The 21,109-nt window shown below is 39.0% G+C and overlaps 1 protein-coding gene across 2 annotated transcripts; it reads right to left on the minus strand.

Annotated features, from left to right (window-relative positions):
- Positions 1–467: 467 nt before the first annotated feature.
- LOC125412834 (guanylate-binding protein 2-like) lies at positions 468–19,260 on the minus strand. Of its 2 annotated transcripts, none has more exons than XM_087897501.1 (11): positions 19,049–19,260; positions 14,388–14,598; positions 13,735–13,862; positions 12,136–12,245; positions 9,400–9,596; positions 8,835–9,077; positions 7,347–7,498; positions 6,049–6,261; positions 2,911–3,013; positions 2,023–2,216; positions 468–851 (listed from the first exon to the last, which is right to left on the minus strand). In XM_087897501.1, the coding sequence occupies exons 2-11, from the start codon at positions 14,590–14,592 to the stop codon at positions 738–740; spliced, it is 1,659 nt and encodes a 552-aa protein (XP_087753627.1). In that variant the 5' UTR covers positions 14,593–14,598; positions 19,049–19,260; the 3' UTR covers positions 468–737. The 2 variants fall into 2 exon arrangements, with proteins under 2 accessions (XP_087753627.1, XP_087753626.1); XM_087897500.1 differs by having other exon boundaries at positions 6,049–6,259; positions 7,216–7,498.
- Between the last annotated feature and the right edge of the window lie 1,849 nt (positions 19,261–21,109).

Raw genomic sequence — 21,109 nt, forward strand, 5'->3', positions numbered from 1 at the left:
AGATTAGAAAGGAAATACAATTCACTGGAGCATAATTCAAGCCAAGACAGCCTCAGCTCTAGGAGGTGAAGCTTCCTCCTGCAATGCATTCTGCATGAAGAGAATTATTTTCTGCTGCCATCCAGTGGTCCTTCTCTGCACATCCAGCAGCAATGCAGCCTACTGACATTGAGAACTGCCTAGTGTCTGCACATGGAACAAATGTCAGGGTTCACAGTTCCTTTGTCTGTAAATAGCATGAAATCCAAGGAGCACAGAAGAGTTGTGAAACTCCACTGTGTCCTATGGGTATGTTCATATTTTTCTCACATTTACAACATGCCACCCTCAGCTTAGGACAAAGTTAAATTTGAATTACTTATGAGCATGCAGCAAAGAATATCTAGAAAAAGATGTGTATGATACAAAAAGGTATACCCAAAGAGATGTCATACCACTTTAGTTTTTAAATAAATCCAATGACACAATTTAATATCTCTGTGTAGTCCATATTTATGATTTCAAATATAAGATCCAATTAAAGATAACATTACTCTTTAGTTATAAAATAAATAAGAACTGATTCACTTAATAAGCAAATCACTATTTTTATACTTAAACTTTACTTTGCTAATTTTATTTCGATCCTCCTCCCAATAGAGCACCATAGTTTCAAGTGTAGTTCAGTGTCAAGTTGCTTCATGGTACAAAGTTGACCCCGTAGAAAATTTCTTGATGTCAGACCTGGGTACAGAGGTTTAGTTGGTTTGAAGTTTAGAGCATGGAGAATGATGATGACATTCTGCTCTTGATTTTCTCCATTCAAGAAGTTTCTTGCTCCCTTTTTGAAATCCTTCCTTGAGAAATTTTTCCTGTTCCCAAAATAGAGATGAAGAGTGAACTCAGACAGCTCCCATGTTCCTCATGTGTCTCACAAGCTCTCCTTTGGAAGTTATATTAAACCTTAATGGAATTTTGAAATTTTTCCCACAACCGTTTCCTTCCTCAACTTCTATATTTTCTTCCCCCATCTCCTCATATGGCAATAAAATTCCTGTGCTTTCTCCAGCTTTAGAAATGTTGTCTACCAGTTCCTAAAACACCTGTGGCCCATAAGTCTGATTCCAATTCTCAGATCCTTTGGCTCATGTAAAAAACCATTTTCAATAAAATCAGCACTAGCTTCCCTCTTTCTTGCCTCATCTCTGATCTGTGTTCTGTGGACAATCAAATACAAGCAGTAAAGTGATAAGACTGGCAAAAATCCAAGTGAAGGTCATTACCAGATTCAGAATTAGGGCAGGCATTCAAGTAAGGAATTTAGTACATTTTCAAAATGTTTAGTGTCCAATACAGGAGACAGAATTATACTGAAGCAACTGGGGTCTTGAGTGCTCACACAACTTTTTATTAGCAACCATGAAGCCTAGGTAAAGATGGGGAGGGATGCCGAGAAAATAGGATGTTCCTGGCAATGTGAGCATTTAACCATTTCTTGATGGTTTGAGACTTTGTCTATTCTTTAGAATGATTCCAAAAATAAAGTCATGTGAGGTGTGGCAGGGACAAAATTTCTATGGGTCACATTCGGTAGAAAAGATCGGAGTTGAATATCACATTATATAGATTTATGCAAAAATAGTATAACTTCTCTGTCTAGCACATGTGAAAAATTAATCCTTGATGGGTTAATTGAAGATGTGGTCACAGAAATCCTACAAAACATGTGAAAAGAATATGCAATTCAAAACTACTGTTTAACAGAGATACCCTGATAAAGGATTTCATCCATCAATAGGCAGCCTGACAGAGTCAGAGGTGGCCAGAGAAAAAGCAGCAAGGGGTTGAGACTGTAATAGAGAATTAAACAATTCGCCCCACGTTAGAGGATCTTGTGTTATTAGCAAAGTATTTTGGAGTAGGGTGGCACAGAGCTTTCATTCACAATCCAGTCAAGCCTTGTTCTTGTGAACAAAATACCTAAGGCGCCTGATACACATTGTTGATTGGACTGCAGAAAATTAAAAGGGTGCAAAAAGGTACCTTAAGTTTGAGGCATACAAGGTTTTGTTGCTCAGTCATTAATTGTTCCCGCTCCTGCTGCATCTTCTTCTGAAGCTGCTTCATATGCTCGTTGAAGCTGTTTTCCTTCTCTTTCAACATTAGAACATCCATTATTTGCATTGCTCTCGGTTCCCTGTCTGAAGCTTCAGCAGCTTCAGCCTTTAAACGTTCCTCTGAGAAAAGGAAAACAAAAGGCATGAGAAGTGAAATCTATTAGCTGCATTTATCTGTAGTCACTGTAGAAAAAAAAATCCTACCATAGACAGAAATTTCCTGTGGAATCTTTGCCCTATAAAAGCAGTTAACAAGGATGGAGTTGGCCACATCTACCAGCTAAAAAACAGTCACGAAGCTAAGAGAGACATTTGTCATCTTTCTCTGTAATGACAACCTCATATGTAAATAATCCAAGAACAAGAATAGAGAAATATAGGTTCCAGAAATAAAGAAATATAAAGTTATAAGCCAGGGAGAATGAGAGTAGACTGTCAGCAGCTTTCTCAGCAACTTAAGGGATTAACTATGGGCAGTGCATTACCTTGCTTTATAACTGTCAGCTCTGTCTACAGCCCTTCACACCCTGGCCACTCATGACCAACAACTGACTAGAGCTGAGTTAACTTTTAAATGATGGAGATGTGTGCAATTTTTGGTTTTGCATTGTCCCATACCCTTCGCTGCTATGCAAAACTGGTTGTGTCAGGGGAGGGCAGAGCTTCAGTTAACACCATGGAAAAGTGCCAGAAAGAAACAATGGACTAAGTACAAACACTAGTTTAACTGAAAACCATGTTAATGGAAAGTATAAAAAAAAAAAGAAAAGAAAAGAAAATTTCCAACATCTGGAGCCTTCTCAGCAGCTCTCACCTTCAATCTCCTTTTCCTTTTCTGTGAGTGACTGATCCATCTTTAGAAGTGTTTCAGCAACACCTTTCTTGGACTCAAAGTACGCTTTCAGCATCTTTTTAGCCTAAATGCCATAAGAAATTACAATAAGGAAATAAGAATGTGAGTTGAAGACAAATCATGTCATGCATCTCTTAATTCAATTTAATGCTACCAGCTATAAACACATGCTTTGAGATTCAAACAATATTTCAAGTTTAAGGTTTTAAAATTGACCGGAGGTCCCATAAGACTCGATCACTTTTAGTTGTTTAAACTTTACTAACAGGTGACTCCATTCCTCTAGCTGTATCTTTGATGTCTTATTTCCCTCCAAGTATTTATTCTATATGTTACAATAAGCTAATAATGTTGACTTTGGCTTCAAAATGAATTTTTAATTGAGAAATTTTTGTTATACGATATATTCTGAACACCCATGTGATCTTCCCTCAAGTCCTCCCATACCTTACCCATCTCATACCCACCCAACTCTGTGCTTTTTCTTTAATCCCTCTTTATAAAACAAAAAAGTAAACAAAAACCAATCCCAAAAAAGGAAAGAAGAAAAAGAAAACCAAGAAACTGACACACATACACAGGCAAAATTCACTAAAACACAAAAGTGGAAACCATAATACAAGCAAATGACCAATAAGACTTTTTACAAAATGACCTAACAAAAACAATATGATACAGAAAGTTGACAATAATACCATTGAGCTTGTTTCGTTTTAGCTATGTCCTTCCTGGCATGGAGCCCACCTAGAAGGGTTAACTAGGAACTTTTATTGGCCATCTGCTCCTTCTAAATCTGCTGACCTGAGACCTTCCCTCCTGCCAGAATGACTGCGGCAGACCATTCTCAAAGCATCCAGAATATTGTCATAAGAGTTCAAGGAGGGCCATTGTGGTGGTTTGAAAAAGAATGGCCCCTATTGGCTCATATGTTTGAACTTAGTCACAGAGGGTGAAAATGTTTAGGAAGGATGAGGAGGAATGGCTTTGACGGAGTAGGTGTGGACTCTTAGAGGGAGCAAGTCACAAGAGCTGGCTTTGAGGCATGAAAAACCCATGCCATTCCCAGTGTGTGTCTCTGGGTCTGCTGCCTGCAGCTCAGGATGTAAAGCTCTCAGCTACTTTTCCAGCACCATGCCTGCCTGTGTGCCATCATACTCATCATCATTATGATAATGAACTAACCCTCTGAAGCTGTAAGGAAGCCACAAATTAAATGTTTTCTATTAATTGTTGTGATCCAGCTGCCCTCACTCCCCCTGACTGACAGCAGAACTTTCTTGTGGTCTGTAATTAACAAGGATGTTTGTGTTCTTTCTGGCTGAGGGTCTCCACAGAAGGAGTATAGGTATAAAATATTGCTGGGCAAAATAAAGGTTGCTGTTCTTCCACCTGAAAAGAAGCCTCTGTGTCTCAATTCCAGGACCACCACTCCCTCCCGCCAGTCTTGGCTATACAGGCTGTGTTAGCTGCAGCATTAAAAACACTTCCCTTGGTCATGGTGTCTCTTCACATCAACAGAGCAGTAAGTACGACAGTGATGCTAAAACCCCTGCTGACTTTCTAACTTATCCAAATAAATATCTGGTCTTTTTGAGTGTTCTCCAAGATACCCACTGTTTTGTCCAACCTCTGGTCTGTCACTTTATGCCCTGAGAGTATTTTTTTTGTCACCCATTAAACAGAACCTTTATAAAGCATCAATTTATTCTTACAGAATGTTTCTGGTTCCAGATATTTCCATTTCCTTCATAGCTACTTGTCTCTCGGTCCAACTTCTTTTTCTGCTGAACTTTCTCATTGCCTCATATCAAGGTGAAATATACGTTTTATATATATTATTCTTTGTACAGCAGGAGGAGGACTAAATGCTAGTTAAAATCACATAACCACATAATCACTAGCAATGGCTTCAGAGCATGAATATGACCTGGAAAAGGTCACCACAAACTAAGGTTCTTAAGCACAGAAAAAACCCAGAACACAATCAGTTCATTAGAGTGACTTGGTTCTTTCTATCTCATTTCTTGTATCCAAAAGGGAAGAAATATTTAACACCTTTAAAGCCATTAATGTTCAAAAGTAATATGTAAATAAATCTAATCTTACCCGCTATTGACTATGTAGAACACTTTAGAGTCATTAAAGGCAAAACTATGTAACCTGTATTTTCATTCAGGCTTTAGTTGCCTCGTTGACTATGTGATCTTGTGTGAGGTCTTAACTTCACTCTTCCACAGTTTCTTTTCTCTTCATGAGAAAATAATAATAAATGCTTAGTAGAATTGTTGTCAGAACTCAGTGGATTAACTTCTCGAAAACAATAGGACAATCTATGTGTGAACTGCCATTACTACCATTACTAGCATCACCTGGTGGTTGTGAGGGAGAATTTTTTATCTGCATTTGGTTTGGTTTGTTTATTTTGCAAATTGCAGTAACTCTAGCACCCTGAGAAGTACTGGATACATGAGAATAATAAATCACCGTGAGATGATTAGATAAGTGGTGTGGGAGGTCCTTCTGTCTATGTGTTGCTTTTTTTGGTTAATGAATAAAGAACCAGCCTTGGCCTGTTGATAGGGTAGAACTAAGGTAGGCAAAAAAGATGGAAATGAATGCAGGAGGAAGAAGGGCAGAGTGAGAAGCTGCCTGGGAGCTACCGCCAGAGTAAGACATGCGATCTTTGCCAGCAAGCCATTGCCATGTGGCAATATACAGATTAATAGAAATGGAAAGCAGATTAATAGAAATATAAGAGTTGACCAATGAGAAACTAGAACTAATGGCCAAGCAGTGATTTAATGAACACAGATTCTGTGTGGTTATTTTGGGGCTAAGTTAGTCGGGTGGCCAGGATGAACAAGCTTCTTCTCCTATAGATAAGTAAATGAGTGAATGAATGAATTACACAAGCAAAATTGAGAAGTCCAGTTGTACTCCCAAGGAAGAAATGCTCTCTGTATCATGATTGGCTCTCTGTGGATGGATGTAAGGCAAGAGCACTCTCAACCAACACCTTTGTATCTTTGTTGCTCTAACTAGCATTTGAAGGAAATTCCATATCAGCCTCCCAAAATGGTTCCAGCTAACTCAGTTTACCTGAAGCCCTTTCCCAAGTGCCTGGTTATACTTTTTCTCCAGCTCTTGTTTCCTTTGAAGAAAGAAATAGTAACCTCCTGGTTTAGGAAATGTTCCCTGTTTCACTTCTTCTTCCAGAGGACCAAAGATATCCTGCAGCAAATCTAAGCAATGAGCTGATGACATTTCCATGTTTTTCTTAACAACTGCATCTCGCCTGGCATCCAACAGATCCTGGACAAGGACAAAATACACAGATGGTTGAGAGGAGGGGGATAACCCAATAGAATAATGGAGAATGTCTAAATGGGGCCTTGTTCTTCACCTCACTGTAAGGTCTCATTGTGTCCATGCAGAAACTGGTCTTTTGGTTTGTGATTTCCTGAAGGCACCTCCCTGTACCCCTCCTGCTGCCCACCTTCCTGATTAGTATGTAACTATCAAAGCACGGACACAATTTCATAGGAAACCTTTGTCTATTCAACTGTCTAATTTTAGGGACAGTTCAGATCAGGCTCCTGTGGGAATTCCTGAATGCAACACTCTGTTGTGTTGGGGTCTTAATGTTCATGGACTGATGATCTCTTGTCTCTGAAACAGGATGAACAACTCCAGTTTCAGAGGTCTCTAATCAAATTATGAGGTAAAGAAAGACACTAAAGCCAGAGACTTTGCTAGAAGTACTCAGCAAAAGAAAAAAAATACTTTTTGATATTGTAACATTTTGTTTGGTTTTTGTCACTGCCTGTAAAAGGAATTGTGAAGATGATAATGATGGACATCTCAGCACTTAGGAAGCAAAATGGAGTAGAAAATCTACATATATTACTCCCTGAAAGTAATTTCGAAATGAAGATGCCTATTTCCTACTGAAACTATCTAGCTTCATTAGACCTCTTGAACTCAACTATCATACCTAACTATCAGTAAGTTTTGACTTGCTAATGAGGAAGGGTTCATCATCAACTAACCATTCATGTATTTTTATAATAAACAGAATGAAATTTTGTGGAAAATGTGGTTAACTATATTGCTATCTTTATATCAATGTCTTGCAGAATCTAATCTTTCAACAACCATTGCAAATGTATGTACATCGTAGGATGTCACTGTATTAGAGACTAAAAATAATGCTCATCTTAGAAAAGGTCCATGTGTTTCTTTTTTAAGATTTTGACTATCACACATTCACTTAATTTTTTCTGGAACTTTTGGTATATATCCTTGAAAGAATTCTTCATAAAGACCTCAATGGCCTCTCTCTCAATAGGCCTGAGCAAGTCAAGAAGCTCTTGGAGGGTTTCCGTGGGCAGCTGGACCTTTTGTTTTATCTGTTCTTCATAGTGCTCAATGGCCTTTTGCACTGCAGCTGAGTTCTCTATCTGGGCCAAAGCCAGAACAGCATTCTCCATGCAGGGTAGTTCTCCACTGTGGATGGCATTGACATAGGTCACTACCAGGCTATGTAGACCTACATAAAGGAGTTTAAAATGACTGTTAATTGCTGAATAGAGTACATAGCTTTTAGGATTTTTCTGAGAAAGAACATCAAGGGAATGACATATTAACCTCTAGATCAGGAGGATCTTGAAGCCTGTTTTTTACTGCTTCTACATTTATCACACAGATATAATTTGTATTGAAATGATAACAGGTTAGGATGACCAGAACACTCTGCCTACTTGTTATATCACTGTTTGTTTTCTGTTCCTTTCTCATTATCTTTCCTTTTTCTATTATTAAATGGCAAAAACCTTACTCTTTACCTCTTCTTCTGTTCCTGTTGCATGGTTTTTATTTCTCATTTTCTTTCTTCCTATTTCTAATTTTAATGGCACAACTTACTAGTTCTTTTTCCATACTATGTAAATGGCTCTATCCACCTTTTTTTTTCACAAAAGCTTTAGAATAACCAAGACATCTAGGTCTCCCCCACATCTTTGTTGTTTTCAGGCCTGAAGGCACCACATCCCAAGAACCAGTTTTCAGACAATTTAGATCAGTTTTAGGCCCTTCCTACCCAAAGTTCTCTATGAGTGCATCCGGTATGTTTATTCCTGTTTCTATAGTTGAAATGAGTCACAGAATACAACGTGAAAAAGTGGTGAGCTTCAATCTTCCATCTCAGTCCCACCACGCTGTCATATTTCAGTATAAATGAAAAACTTTTGTATTTTATATCAAAATATATTAGCTGACATCTCACTTTGACAATTTCTACTTCCATAATTTGAGCCTAACTGAATGACCATTTAATTCTACTCCATTAAGCAGAGGGTTCATCTTCTCAGTCTCTCTTTTTTAGAACTGCAAAATATCACACACAAAATACTGCAGAGTTATGTGTATAATTAGAGACATTCCCACAAAACTTGGAGTCAACTATAGATTTCTTAAGTCACATTTCTGACCCACCGTGGCTCTGGTCCCATACTTCTCCAATGAGAGACACTCTTATGCATTCTCTTCTTTCAGGCACATAACTCTTACCTTCCTGAAGCTTAAAGGTTGTGTCTGGCCTTAGGCCTTTCTCTATGCATTAATTCCATATGTTGTTTTTTTGTAACTTTCAGGTATTGTGCTCATTAGTAGGAATCATTAACAAAAGAAAATTATTTCTAGGGCATCCTAAGATTCCGTGACCCCTCCATTACTATCACAGATATGAGACTATAAGAAATAGATTTAGTTCCCAAGTAAGTCCCGTCATGTGATACACACATATTACATTTTCAATGACAGCATCCCTCAATATCCTGCAATGAGCAAAAGAAAATCCCACGTAAGAAGTAGAGGGGATGACTTACGTGGCCCATTGACTATGATGCCACCAGACAGAGTCTTGACATTGGCAGAGCTGAAGATGTATGAGGTGAATTCTCCAACTTGTTTTACAAATTCTTCACTCAGATCTTCCTCTGGAATTGTCTCCAGTTTGGAAAGATACTTACTCTGAGCAGGCCTGTCAAAGATGAAGCACTTTCTCTTTGGAAAGAACTTTCTGATGCATAGCCGAGACTCATTTAAGTTTTTATGTTTCTTATCAGTTCCTTAAAAAGGATGAATTAGGTAAAGAAAATTTCAAATAAATTACTGAAAATTTGTGACCTTTTCAATGTTATAACTTTCCCAATTAGGGGGGAATGTGATAATGTGAAATGAGCAATACAAAAATTAGAGTAATTGGAAAGGAAAGCTCCATTCTCTAAGAAGTACTGAATGGCACAGTTTAAATTCAGGCAGCTGTTTTATCATTTGCCATAACAGCAGTGAGGATGGCACAATTATAGGATGAAGAACTTCTCAAGAATGCAGGAGTGACCTCATGCTATTGTTATCATTGTATCTACAGCTTCCATGGAGACCATTTACCTTCTATCAGAGCCAGTGAACTCTCCAGGTACTCATCAGGAGAGACAGACTCTCCATTAACTTCCAACTCCAGGGAGAAATCCCTCAGAGTCCACACAAAGACTGGAAAGAAGCCCACAAAGTTAGCTGAGTCAGCTATGCCACACTCATCAGGTGATGACTTTGCTTTGATTAGATCAGCCAGTTCTGTCACATAGCTGGGATGCTAAGTTAAGAAAACTACAGGGAAAATGCCATTTTCATGATGTTGATTCCACCACTACCCATCAAACTAACTTATATTTACTTGTTACCTTATTCATTTTCAATAATCACTCAGTCACAAACATCTATTTAATGTCTTCTAGAGAACAAGCACTATCCTTTGGACAAAATTTTATAATCAGTAACAGAATGCCAATACACAAAGTTTATATCTGCTGAAAGAGACAGGCAATAAATAAGTGAATGAAAATACAAAAGAAATCATTAGATACTTCTAAGAATTATGATGCAAAAATGAATGAGAAAACAAATAGTGAAAGATGCATGCATAGTGTGTGGGGATTGTTCACATGGAAGTCTTCAAAAGGCCACTGTGTTCTCTAAGGTCCTAGGTTATGGGGAATCCAAATGAATCAACAGATATAACCATGGAGAGTGTAGTTGAAGAATATTACAAACAAGGAGGTCACATCACTTCCAAATCCTTAAACAGAAAACATAATTCTATAGTGAGTATAAATCTTGATTACTGGTGTGGTGGGACAGAAGGCCCAAAAAGACGTACATGCGGGACATTTAAGTTAGACAGACCCAAGTCTTCAGTTTTATTTCACTAAATGAAAGGCACTGGTAGACTTTATGTAGAGAAGTTATGACCTAGCATCATTTCTGAAGATCACACTGGCTGGAAATATACCTAGGAATCAAAAGTTCAAGCAAAGAATAATTTGGCAGTTGACATGTCCAAGACACAAGACAAGAAAAGCTTAGACTAGAGTGTTTTTGTAGAAGATATGAGGAGACTGTGTCAGTCTAGGGAGATAGATTTGCTACTGGAACTGAGAACATTTGTGCAATAATGATTTCTAGTATACTAGAAAATGGTTGTATCAAGTGAATACCATATTATGAATCTGAACAATTTTGCAAATGATGAGAAATTCTAATGTAATAAGAAACATGGAGGAAAGGAAGATTTTGTACATTTTGACTTTGAATTGTCTCTTGCATATCTACATAAAGGCAGCTAAATGCAAAAGATTGAATGTTTCCATGACTATAAACATGCCACATAGATGACCCAGAAGGCCTTGAGGTTAAATGACAGCACCTAGATACAAAAAGTCAAACAAGGGTAGCAGAGGCACAGCAACTGAGTTATACATTTAGAGGCCACAGAAAGAAGAGAATGTAAACAGAAAGAACTTACTGGTGTGGTAGGTAGAATACCAGAGAACTTAGAAACATTAGATCTAAGAGACAAGTCACTCAGAAATAGGAAGAGCTCAGTTTATAACATCTGATGTGAAAACAAATAATGTGATTACCCACCAGGTGAAAAAGTTTATTGAGCTCAATATTTGATGACAAGGTCATGAAGATGGAGCAAGCAGTGACAATGACATAGATGAGGTCAGGATGGAAACAGTGGAAGAAGGGGAAGGGATAAGGTACTATGTGTAAAGAGTGACTTCTGGTTTCTAGTCTTTAGGAAGTTAGTAGAGATTTAAAATTTTGCCAGAAGAAAAATCTTGTGTTGAGTGGGTGGATGGAAAAATAAGGCTGGACATTGAAGTGCTGTGCACTGAAAGCCTCTTTTTACTGACTGAAGAATGAGAAACTGCAGCACAGTCTAAATAGAAGGAAGAAGCATGCCTGTCTCTTCTGTAGTTCCAAGACATACAAACTGTGAGCTAAATAAACAAAAGAACCAACCAACAAACAATACCTCAGAGCACCTGAGAGATTGCAGGATATATCACCGACAGCACGTACCTGGGCAGTTTAGTGGTATTTCTTAGAGGTGTTGACAACACGTACCTAGGTCGTTAAATGGTAATACTTAGAGATGCTGGCAGGAATGCTGATTTTCAGGGTCATAAGTTTTAACTAATGTTGAAGACTTGGACATACATGGGATATTAATCTAGAAACGGATTTTCTGAGCAGTGTATGTCTGAGTTTAAGGCCATATGGGCCAGGAAATTTGAACTTATGGTAGAGACCAAGATAAACCCAGATGGTAAGGAGGAAGGCTTATCCAAATCCCTTAGTCCTTCCCTGCCTGTCTGTAAAGCACAGCACCCCATCTGCTCTTCGAGCTATTCGTTATGCATTATGGTACAGTAGGTCCCCGTTTTACATGACAGTTCGCCAGTCTTGGGCAAGGGCCTGGAGACTGATACACACAGAGACAGAGACACGGGGACACGGGTCATTCTTGAATTCACCAAGAATGCCCCTCTTATTTTGGTCGAGGGCATCTTATGTAGAGATAACTAAGCCCCAGCCAAACTCACAAGAAAACATTCCCCTGCCATCAGGAATGCCTAAGGGTCTCTTGCTCAGAGCAGCTGCAAACACGGGAAAACAAATTGTTACGCTCAGATCGGCTAAAAGCATTGGAAAACAAGTTGTTTACAGGAAATTCAGGGTCTGGAAGTCCACAGCCCCAACACCTGTCTATCTCATGAAATAAAGAAGCTGTACTTCCTAGGTTTACTACTGTTCAAGACCACACCCAAAGGATACTGCAGTTGGTCCATGGCCTGCTGGTTGATGGTTCCTATGCTGTTGTAGATGAAGGTGCTGCTGAGGAGGACCGCCAAGGCAAAGATCCAGCAGTCATTCTGGTTGTCTCCCTACAGGCCATTGCGTGAAGAAGAGTAACTAAGAGACTGTCCATCAACTCAAGTAGCCAAAGATGAGTCCATGTCTGTCTCCCATTAACTATGATATCAAAAGTAAGTCATTGATTCTACATAATAATTATACCTGTACAATGATATTATGATTGTTCAATTTATGCTCTATAATTTAAATAAGATGATGTACACCCATGTATAAGAGACCATGAAGGAAATTCACACTTGACAGTCATAATGGTGATCAGTGCCTAAACTTCAAACTGGACTGCTGGATTTCTCTCACAGAACATATGGCAACAAACCTTTGTAGTCAGGGTTTCTATTCCTGTAAAGATACACCATGACCATGGCAACTCTTATAAAGTAAAACCTTTATTGGCCTGCTTAGTTCAGAGGTTCAGTTCACTATCATCATGGTGGGACATGGCAGTGTGCATGCAGACATGGTGCTGGAGAGATAGCTGAGAGTTCTACATCTTACACAGGCAGCAGGAAGTGGTCTCTGACACTGGACATGGCTTGAGCATATATGAGACTTCAAAGAGTGCCTCCACAGTGACACATTTCCTCCAATATGGCCACACCTAATAAAAAAGCCACATCTCCTAACAGTGCCAATCCCTTGTGGGTGGGAGGGCATTTTCTTTCAAACCACCACAGGGATATTTTAACACTAGAGAAAATAAGGTCCTTTAGAGCATTTGTGTCTCTCAGACTGGAAAGAGGAGCAATGTGATCCTCCATGAAAAATAATGTTATTGCAATTTGGGGTGTTTTCAAGGCAATGACCTCCATAGACTCATATATTTAAATGCTTACTTATCATGGATGGAGTGGGAAAGTTCAAAGGAATCAGAAGGATTAAGAGATGAGGCTTCATTGTGTCACTTGGGATGGGATTTGAGGTTTCAGAAGCCCACAGCAAGACTACTCTCTCTGTCTCTTTCTTTCTCCCTGCTACCTAGGGATCAAATTCTAGTACCATGCCTGGCATTCTGCTACCTTGGTCCCTGCCATGGTGGTAAAGGACTCAGAAACTGTAAGAAGCCCATAGTTAAATGCCTTTTTTAAAAGATAATTGTAACCCTGTTTATGGTGTTTCTTCACAGAAATAGAGTGCTACCTAAATTTTGCTTTCTCTCACTGATAATGCTCTATAGGAATTATAATTCTTAGCATTTCCAATGGCTCACACTTAATAATCGGGCATGTTCAGGAAATATATAGCCAAGTTTAATTACATCATTAAGAGTCTCACCAAAACTTTGTGAGATGGTGTAAAAGAAAAATGCTAAAAAATATTAGAAGACTGGCTGGCTACTAATCAGTTGACTTTAGTGTCTACTCTTGGATCCTGTGTCAGGTGAGTTAAAGAATGATATTCAAATAGATTCACCAGGGACATGAATGAAAGATTGGGAGTGAAGAACACATGGTGAGCTACTGACACAACATGATTAAAATTTGAAAAACTATATTGTACCTTTTCTACGTCTCTCAAGCCCTCAGTATCCAGCAGAACTAGGGTGTGGTCTGCCTTTTGAGGATGAGGCACACACCACATCCAGATCCCCTTGGTGTGAGACTGCACTGTGGAGCCCAGAGGGAAGCCTGTAGAGTGGGGAATGAAATGGGGGGATAAACAGCACGTGCTTCATGAAATCTCATTGAAATTAACATATTTATCACTAACAGGAACCCAGTTAACATAGTTATCATTAGAGAAGCCCAACAAGGTATAAGTAGTGCTTTTAAATACAAACCCAGAAAAAGGGAGGACAGAACATCCAATGCTAATCAGCCATTCATTCGTACCTTTGACATCAGTGGACACTTAATTTTCCTAGATAAACACTGTAATAAATATTTTATAATTCATCATAAGTTGACTTTCTCTATGAATATATTATTTCTACTATTAAAACATGCTTTTATCTTTAAATGATGAACTAATGGGAGTGTGGGAGGAACCAGTGAGAAGATTAATTCAGAAAAGAACAAGCCCGCTGATGAGGACAAATCATCTCACATCACCCAGGTCTCTGACGGTTTCTCCTTCCCTCTGCTTGTTGAATTCTGAGAGTGGGAGTGGGAGGGGCCAAGAGGACTCATTGGAGCTTTGATGATGTCACTCACCTTTCTGCTTTCCAGCCAGTTTGTTCATCAGGTAGGATTTTCCTGTGCGGTAAAGACCAACAATTGCTACCACCACCATAGGCTGCTTGATAGCAGACAGGATGTCCAGTGCTTCCTGGTTGGCCACCAACTGCTGATCAGAATTCTCAATGAGACACACTGGGCCTGGCATGTTGATTTCTGAGGCCATTTGCACAATACACATATGTTTCTAGGAAATGATAAAGCACGAAAACGTTCTGTGTTGGTTAGAAGAACTCAACTCAACAACATGGACCTAAGGGTGCAATAGTGTCATGCATGCCTTTCCTGGGAACCTATCCAAGTACCTCATGCTAATGAGGCCATGGATCTTAGAGGAGACCCTACTACTGCCACTTCACTAAACCAACATCATTCTTAACTGCATTTTAAATATTTATCTTTATACCATAGAAAATGCAACTCTCATCCCTCATCCCATAGAATTCACTTAAAAAAGCAACGAATCAAAGCCCCAAGAACAAGTGATTGTCTGGTACTAGGCCCAGTTGATACATCTACAGCCTAACTCCTGTACCTAAGGTCAGGGAACATCATGGACTGGGGAAAGGCGGTGAAAAGATTTAAGATTCAGAAAACCAGAAAGTCTAGTGTGACATTGAGGCTCCTAGAATGACAGGGAAGCTACAAAATCGCAACAACTTGCCCTCTTAAACAAGGTTGGAAGAAGTACACCAATATCCAACATCGAAGAGGAAAATCTCATGGGGCCTAAACCTTAAACAAAGCATTGTGGACAACTAAAATGTGATGAACTTGGGATAAATAGTCTTCCCCATGCAGGAACTGCTCAGTTGTTTATCCAATACCAAGTGGTCAGTCCTGAAATCATATACATGCAAGTGACATTATAAAAATGGAGCAGATCGTGTTTACAGATTTAGGAATGTGTGTTGCGTGCCTGTGTGTGTGTGTGTGTGTGTGTGTGTGTGTGTGTGTGTGTGTATCAAGGATTAAAGAAAAACAGGCCGTGGATTTGAGAGAAACCAAGGATAATTCATTAGAGAGGTTGTTGGATAGAAGAGAGTAAGGGAGGGAAGGGAAAAAGATACAATTATATTTTAATTTCAAAAACATTCTTAAACATTGCATGAACCAAAATGCTCAATACTTGAAACTTGTTCTTTGCACATTTTTAAATGTTCTAGAGACACTTATGGCTGTCCTAAAGGTTACCTGCTTTAATTTAAAACTACTAGACTGTCTGTCCTGGAGATTCTGAGAGGAGATGGGAGAGATCCTTGGACCAGAAGGACTGCTGTATACCTGACTTTTGCCTTGGAAGTTGACCCCAGCTAAAGATGTGTTTCAGGCCCCAGAAAAATGTAGGCTGATCCTAGAAACTTGTGTGACATCTCATTAAGAGCAATAAACTCTTAGACACAGGGTGGAGGAAGCAACTCAAGGCTGGGAAAGGATTTCCTAGAATCCCACTCCAGACTGCGGACCCTGGATGGGTTGGATTAGAGCAGCAGATTTCAAGCAATACAGATAGTGGAATTAGAAGCATAAGTATGGCAAAGAAGTCCAGTGTAGTAAAGATGCCCAGAGCTAAAAGATCTTCAATATCTTCTACCCAAGTCATGGCAGGGCCAGCTACATGGGTCACAGGAAATTTGTGATGGAACTTGCTACAGTAGAATCTTGACAGTCAGACTAAAGCAAACATGGGGATGAGCTATACTACAACCAGAAGCCTTGACTAAGAACCTAGTGCATTCTATTTTGTTCCATTACTCATTTGTGGTGTATCTTTTTAATCTCTAATTAGTTATTACATTTTAAATTTTATATCCACATATACAGATATTAAGGATATATAATATATTTCTTTGGAAAAATTTGTAAATTGATTACCTTCTCCCCCTCAGTGTGTGTGTGAGAATTGTCTGTATTCTGTCAATCATGTATTTTAATAAAACGCTGATTGACCAGGCAGGAATTATAGGCGGGTCAACCAGACAGGAAGCAGAGGTGGGGCAATGGGAATAGGAGAAGGCTAGGGAGGAGGAAGCTCCCTTTGCCATTCCTGCGCAGGTCACCGAAGAGGCAGGATGTAACCTGCCTAGCTGAGAAAGGTACTGAGCCCTGTGGCTAACGTAGATAAGGATAATGGGGTAACATAAGTTATAAGAGCTAATAAGTAGCCTGACCTAATTGGCCAATCAGTTTATAACCTAATGTAGACTCCGTGTGATTTTCTTTGGAACTTACTGGCTGTGGGGTACCAGGCGGGATAGAAACCCCAACAAGCCGGCCCTTCATGTTACAAGTGTGCATGTGTTGTAACTTGTGTCTTGGTAAATGGTTTGCATCTTCCATTTTTTTCTCATATGTGATGAAGAACCTTTCTCACTGCTCTTCATGCATGATGAACACTTTCTCTCTGCTTTTTATATGCAAAACCAATTGCTTTTTAGGCATTCTTACTCTATTTACTCTAATTCATTATCCCAGTCATTGTTCCCTTCATTACTGTAATATATTACATTTTCCCCAATCAGGGTACCACACTGCTCTCTTAAATCCATGTCAACAAGAGCATAGTGAACATAGTATCCCTTCCTGCAAGGAACACTAGGATGCCAAGCAAATTATCACAGCTATTTCTGCTGCTGACGTTTGCCCTCAATATAAACATAAGGGAATACAGGTTACTAGAGATCCATATAAATCTTAAAATTGAAAACAGAAAAGCAACAAACCAGGGAAAACCTTCCAACTGGTACAAGAGAAGGAGCCATCAGAAGGACATCAGGTCTGTAAGCAATTCCCAAATCCAAGGAAGCATGAAAAGGATGCCGTGAAAGTAAATAATGAACAGCCAAAGTGCTACAGTCATAAATATTTCCACTAAAATAGAAACATGTCAAGACAAACACAAGTTCCATAACTTTATGAAACTAAGCTAGAAGAGCTGAAAGTTCTAAAAAGAGCATGATCACAGAAGAATAAGAGACGAGGAGGAGGAAGAGCAGAAACAGTTTCACTAAGAGCACACAGGAAGGAATACATTTCATGACAAAAGAGATGAACAAAAGACAAGTAAGTCGCAAAGAATTAATCATGTGTGACCCTGCATACCCGATACTATGATGTTGTTGGAGAGAGTGTCCCTTTGTTCGTCCTGGCCACCCAGCTAGTTTACACCCAAGATAACCACACAGAAACTGTATTAATTAAAACACTGCTTGGTCACTAGCTCTAGCCTCCTATTGGCTAACTCGCATATCTTGATTTTACCCATTTCTGCTAATCTGTGATCACCATGACTATGGAAAGGAAAAAAGGCCCACAATCTGGGGCAGCAAACAAGATAATGAATAACAGCAAAAACCCTTCTTAACTATGACATTAACAGCAAAGGACCTTAGTCTACAAGTTAAAAGATTCAGATTGAATGACTAGCCAAAACAAAATAAAACAACCAAAACCAAATTCTGGCTGCGGTAAAGCTGGCCCAAGGGTTAAGAATACTTGTTACTCTTCCAGAGTTGGGAGTTCAGTCCACAGCATTCATATAGGGCAACTCACATTTATGTGTACACTCCTGGAGATCCAAAACCCTCTTCTAGCTTCTTCGGGCATATGTACGTGTACGCGCGCACACATACACACACACACACACACACACACACTCATGCACATGCACATGCACACTCATATACATAAGTATAAAAGTAACAAAACTTGATCTTTAAAATGAGAAATGCTGAGTTTGTTAAAAAAAAAAAAAAAACCTCATTGGGGAACCACTTCAGAATAGGCAGGACACTTCTGAATAAAATCCCACTAGCGTGTGTATTGACTCGAAGCATTTCACATGAGAGTACCCAAGACTTAAACACTTCTGCCCTTTGGTAAAGATTAGTAATAGAGTTAACACACAGCCTACAAAATGGGAAAAACATCTTTGCTATCTGCTCTTATGTGTTATGCAAAAAATAAAAACTGTTAAAAAATAAACAAAAAAGCACTGTAATTGGGTCAATGAACATAACAGTTAATTCTCATAGGAAGAACAAATGACCAAAAAAGATTTTGAAAGTGTTCAACATCTTTAATCTTCAGAGAAATGCACATTCAACCAACTTTGAAATTCTCTCTCATCTAGTCAGAAGGGCTATTATCAAGAAAGCTAAGAAAAGGAGTGGTTTGTGTTCGCTAGAGCACTTATGACTTCTGGAAAGAAACCAATAATATTAGCCCAGGAAAAGTGTCTGCAGAAAAGTTCACAATCTCCTGCATTGTCAATGTGTCCAGGGTCTGTTTTCCATGCTCCAAGTTGCCTAGCTTCATTTTTTAAGAGGTGGGCTAACCGGCAACAATGAGTATGAGATGTATGAGAAACTTTACACAGAGATTATTTAAGAAGCATCCAGGTGAAGAACAATGAACCCTGAAGCCCTGCAACCCTCTCTGGGCTCCACTTGCTGGAGCCTATTGAGCAGAGTGGAAATGGGGGCGCTGCAGGGACACCTTCCCTCCTCCCCACAAACCCTGGATTATAAGTGCACTGCTGACCCACATCCAGAGTGCAGCATCCTCCCATGGAGAGTTTGTTTCACGGGAAAAAAGCAGTATCCTGAAAACCTTCCCATGCTGGTCAGCTGACTCACCTGGAGCAGGAATCCTTGTTTTCAGAAGAAAGCCTTTGAGGGGGGAATTAAGAGCACTAGGTTTCCTCAGTCCTGAATCTGGATCCACTGATTTATCCCCTCTTGCACATGGAGTTTGTACCTCCAATTTCCTGGGCAGTACAGAGCTTTAGCAAATACTTTCTGCTAAGGCAATGAACAAGAGGTATGTTAGTAAAGGCATTTATAAAGGAGAAAAATGAAACTAAAAACACCCATGGGTGACTGGCAGAATTCAGAGAGAGTGTTCGCTGACAGATAAATGTTATCAGATTTCTCAGAATTTTCCAGCTGAAAGAGAGCTAAGAACCTGCTGATAGTAGGGATGGGTGGTTAGATTTGAAGCAATAACTTGTATCCCATGTTTGGGAGCCAGTTTGAGAAGCATAGGAAAAAGATGCCTCAAATGATATTATTTTGGGTTCATTTATTTTGAACGCTAAAGTCACAGAGGATTTAATTACTCATGCTAACTCATCACAGAGTGTAAGAACTCTGAGACAGAGCCCAGGTTTATACAATTCTGAATTCTGTAAACCAAACTCCTTTCCTAGAACTTGGAATTAAAGAACAAAAAAGTAATAATGAAGATAGCTGCCACATGTACATTTGTGAAATGCAAAAACTTTTAGCATAGATAATACCATCTCCTCACAAATAGTATTCTTACCACAAATAAATTTAGTAATTCATTAAAATAACAGGATCACTAAGCAAAATTTGACTGGATGATCTCTTGTTCCTAATCATATACATACATACAAACATGCTTACCTACACACACACACACACACACACACACACACACACACACACACACACACACTCGCACACAAAGGCACACACATACACACAATATTAAGATAAAAACAGTACACTGAGTTGTCTTAAGGTGTCCATGCTTAAAGTGTCAACACCACTGTAAATCAAAGGAAAGACAAAAGTCATCAAAAAAGTTTTGAAGGCAGTATAATACTCTGTCCCTATATTTTGTTTCTTGCACCCCAAACCACGATTTGTCTCCTCTTGTTACTATGCTACTAGATTTTCTTTACTGTAAATTTTAAATGACTTTTTTTTCTCCATCTTGCAGTCATCTGGTTCTGTGTACAAATATTTTCATTACAGAGTCATCACACTTCTTATCTCTTGCTCTTTTCCCCTCCATAACATTTTTTCTTTCCATTTTAAAAAATTTGAGTTTCCATCTAAATTTTCCCTTTCTTTTTCATCTTCCTTCGTTGCATTCATTTCCCAGTCCTTCATTTACTCTAAATAACAATACACTTGAAGAGTTCTAAGAAGCATACCACAGAGCACCTTTGCACACCCATGTTTATTGATGTACTAGTCACAGCAGTCAAGTTATGGAAGCTACCAAGATGTTCTCCAACAGCTGAGTGGTAAAGGAGGTGTGCACACACATAGCAGGGTTTTAGGGAAATGAAAGGAATTGTAGCTTATTGTGTTCAAATAAATAAGACAAATATCTTATGTTTCCCCTCATATATGATATTTAGTATGATATATGTGTATATGACATGCATGGCATAGAAGTAGGATGGAGGAAGGAGGAAGATAGTGAGAGGAAAGAGGATAAAACTGTGAGAGGAAACAAGCTCAGAAAACAGAGGGACAAGAGATGGATGAAACCAATGCTTCTCTAAACTAGACTGTTAAAGAGAGAGGGAAAACTACATTAAGCGAGTGAGAGAAATAAGAGACATCTGTGTGTGCTGGGAGTGGGGAGAGGAGACATGGCTGAAAGTGAAGGTGGATCTGAAGTTCTCTGAAATGTATCTAAATGCTAGGAAACCAGATGGTGTTTTCTCTAGACCAGTAAAACCCGTTAGCATTAGATAACCCAAAACTGCTTGTATCTTGAATGTTTGAGACTCTTGTAGAATTTAAGGGCCAAAAAAATGAGTTTTTCTGTTTCTTAAAAGTTTAAATGTCCTCTTTGTAGCATGTTTCTTGACACATGACTATGTCAGTATCCTTTCTTTTAACTACTAAGTATTAATAAAATTTCTCAACAGCTAA

This window comes from Myodes glareolus, chromosome 17 (genome assembly GCF_982192425.1).
Source record: "Myodes glareolus chromosome 17, mMyoGla1.1, whole genome shotgun sequence".
Classification (NCBI taxonomy): Eukaryota; Metazoa; Chordata; class Mammalia; order Rodentia; family Cricetidae; genus Myodes; species Myodes glareolus.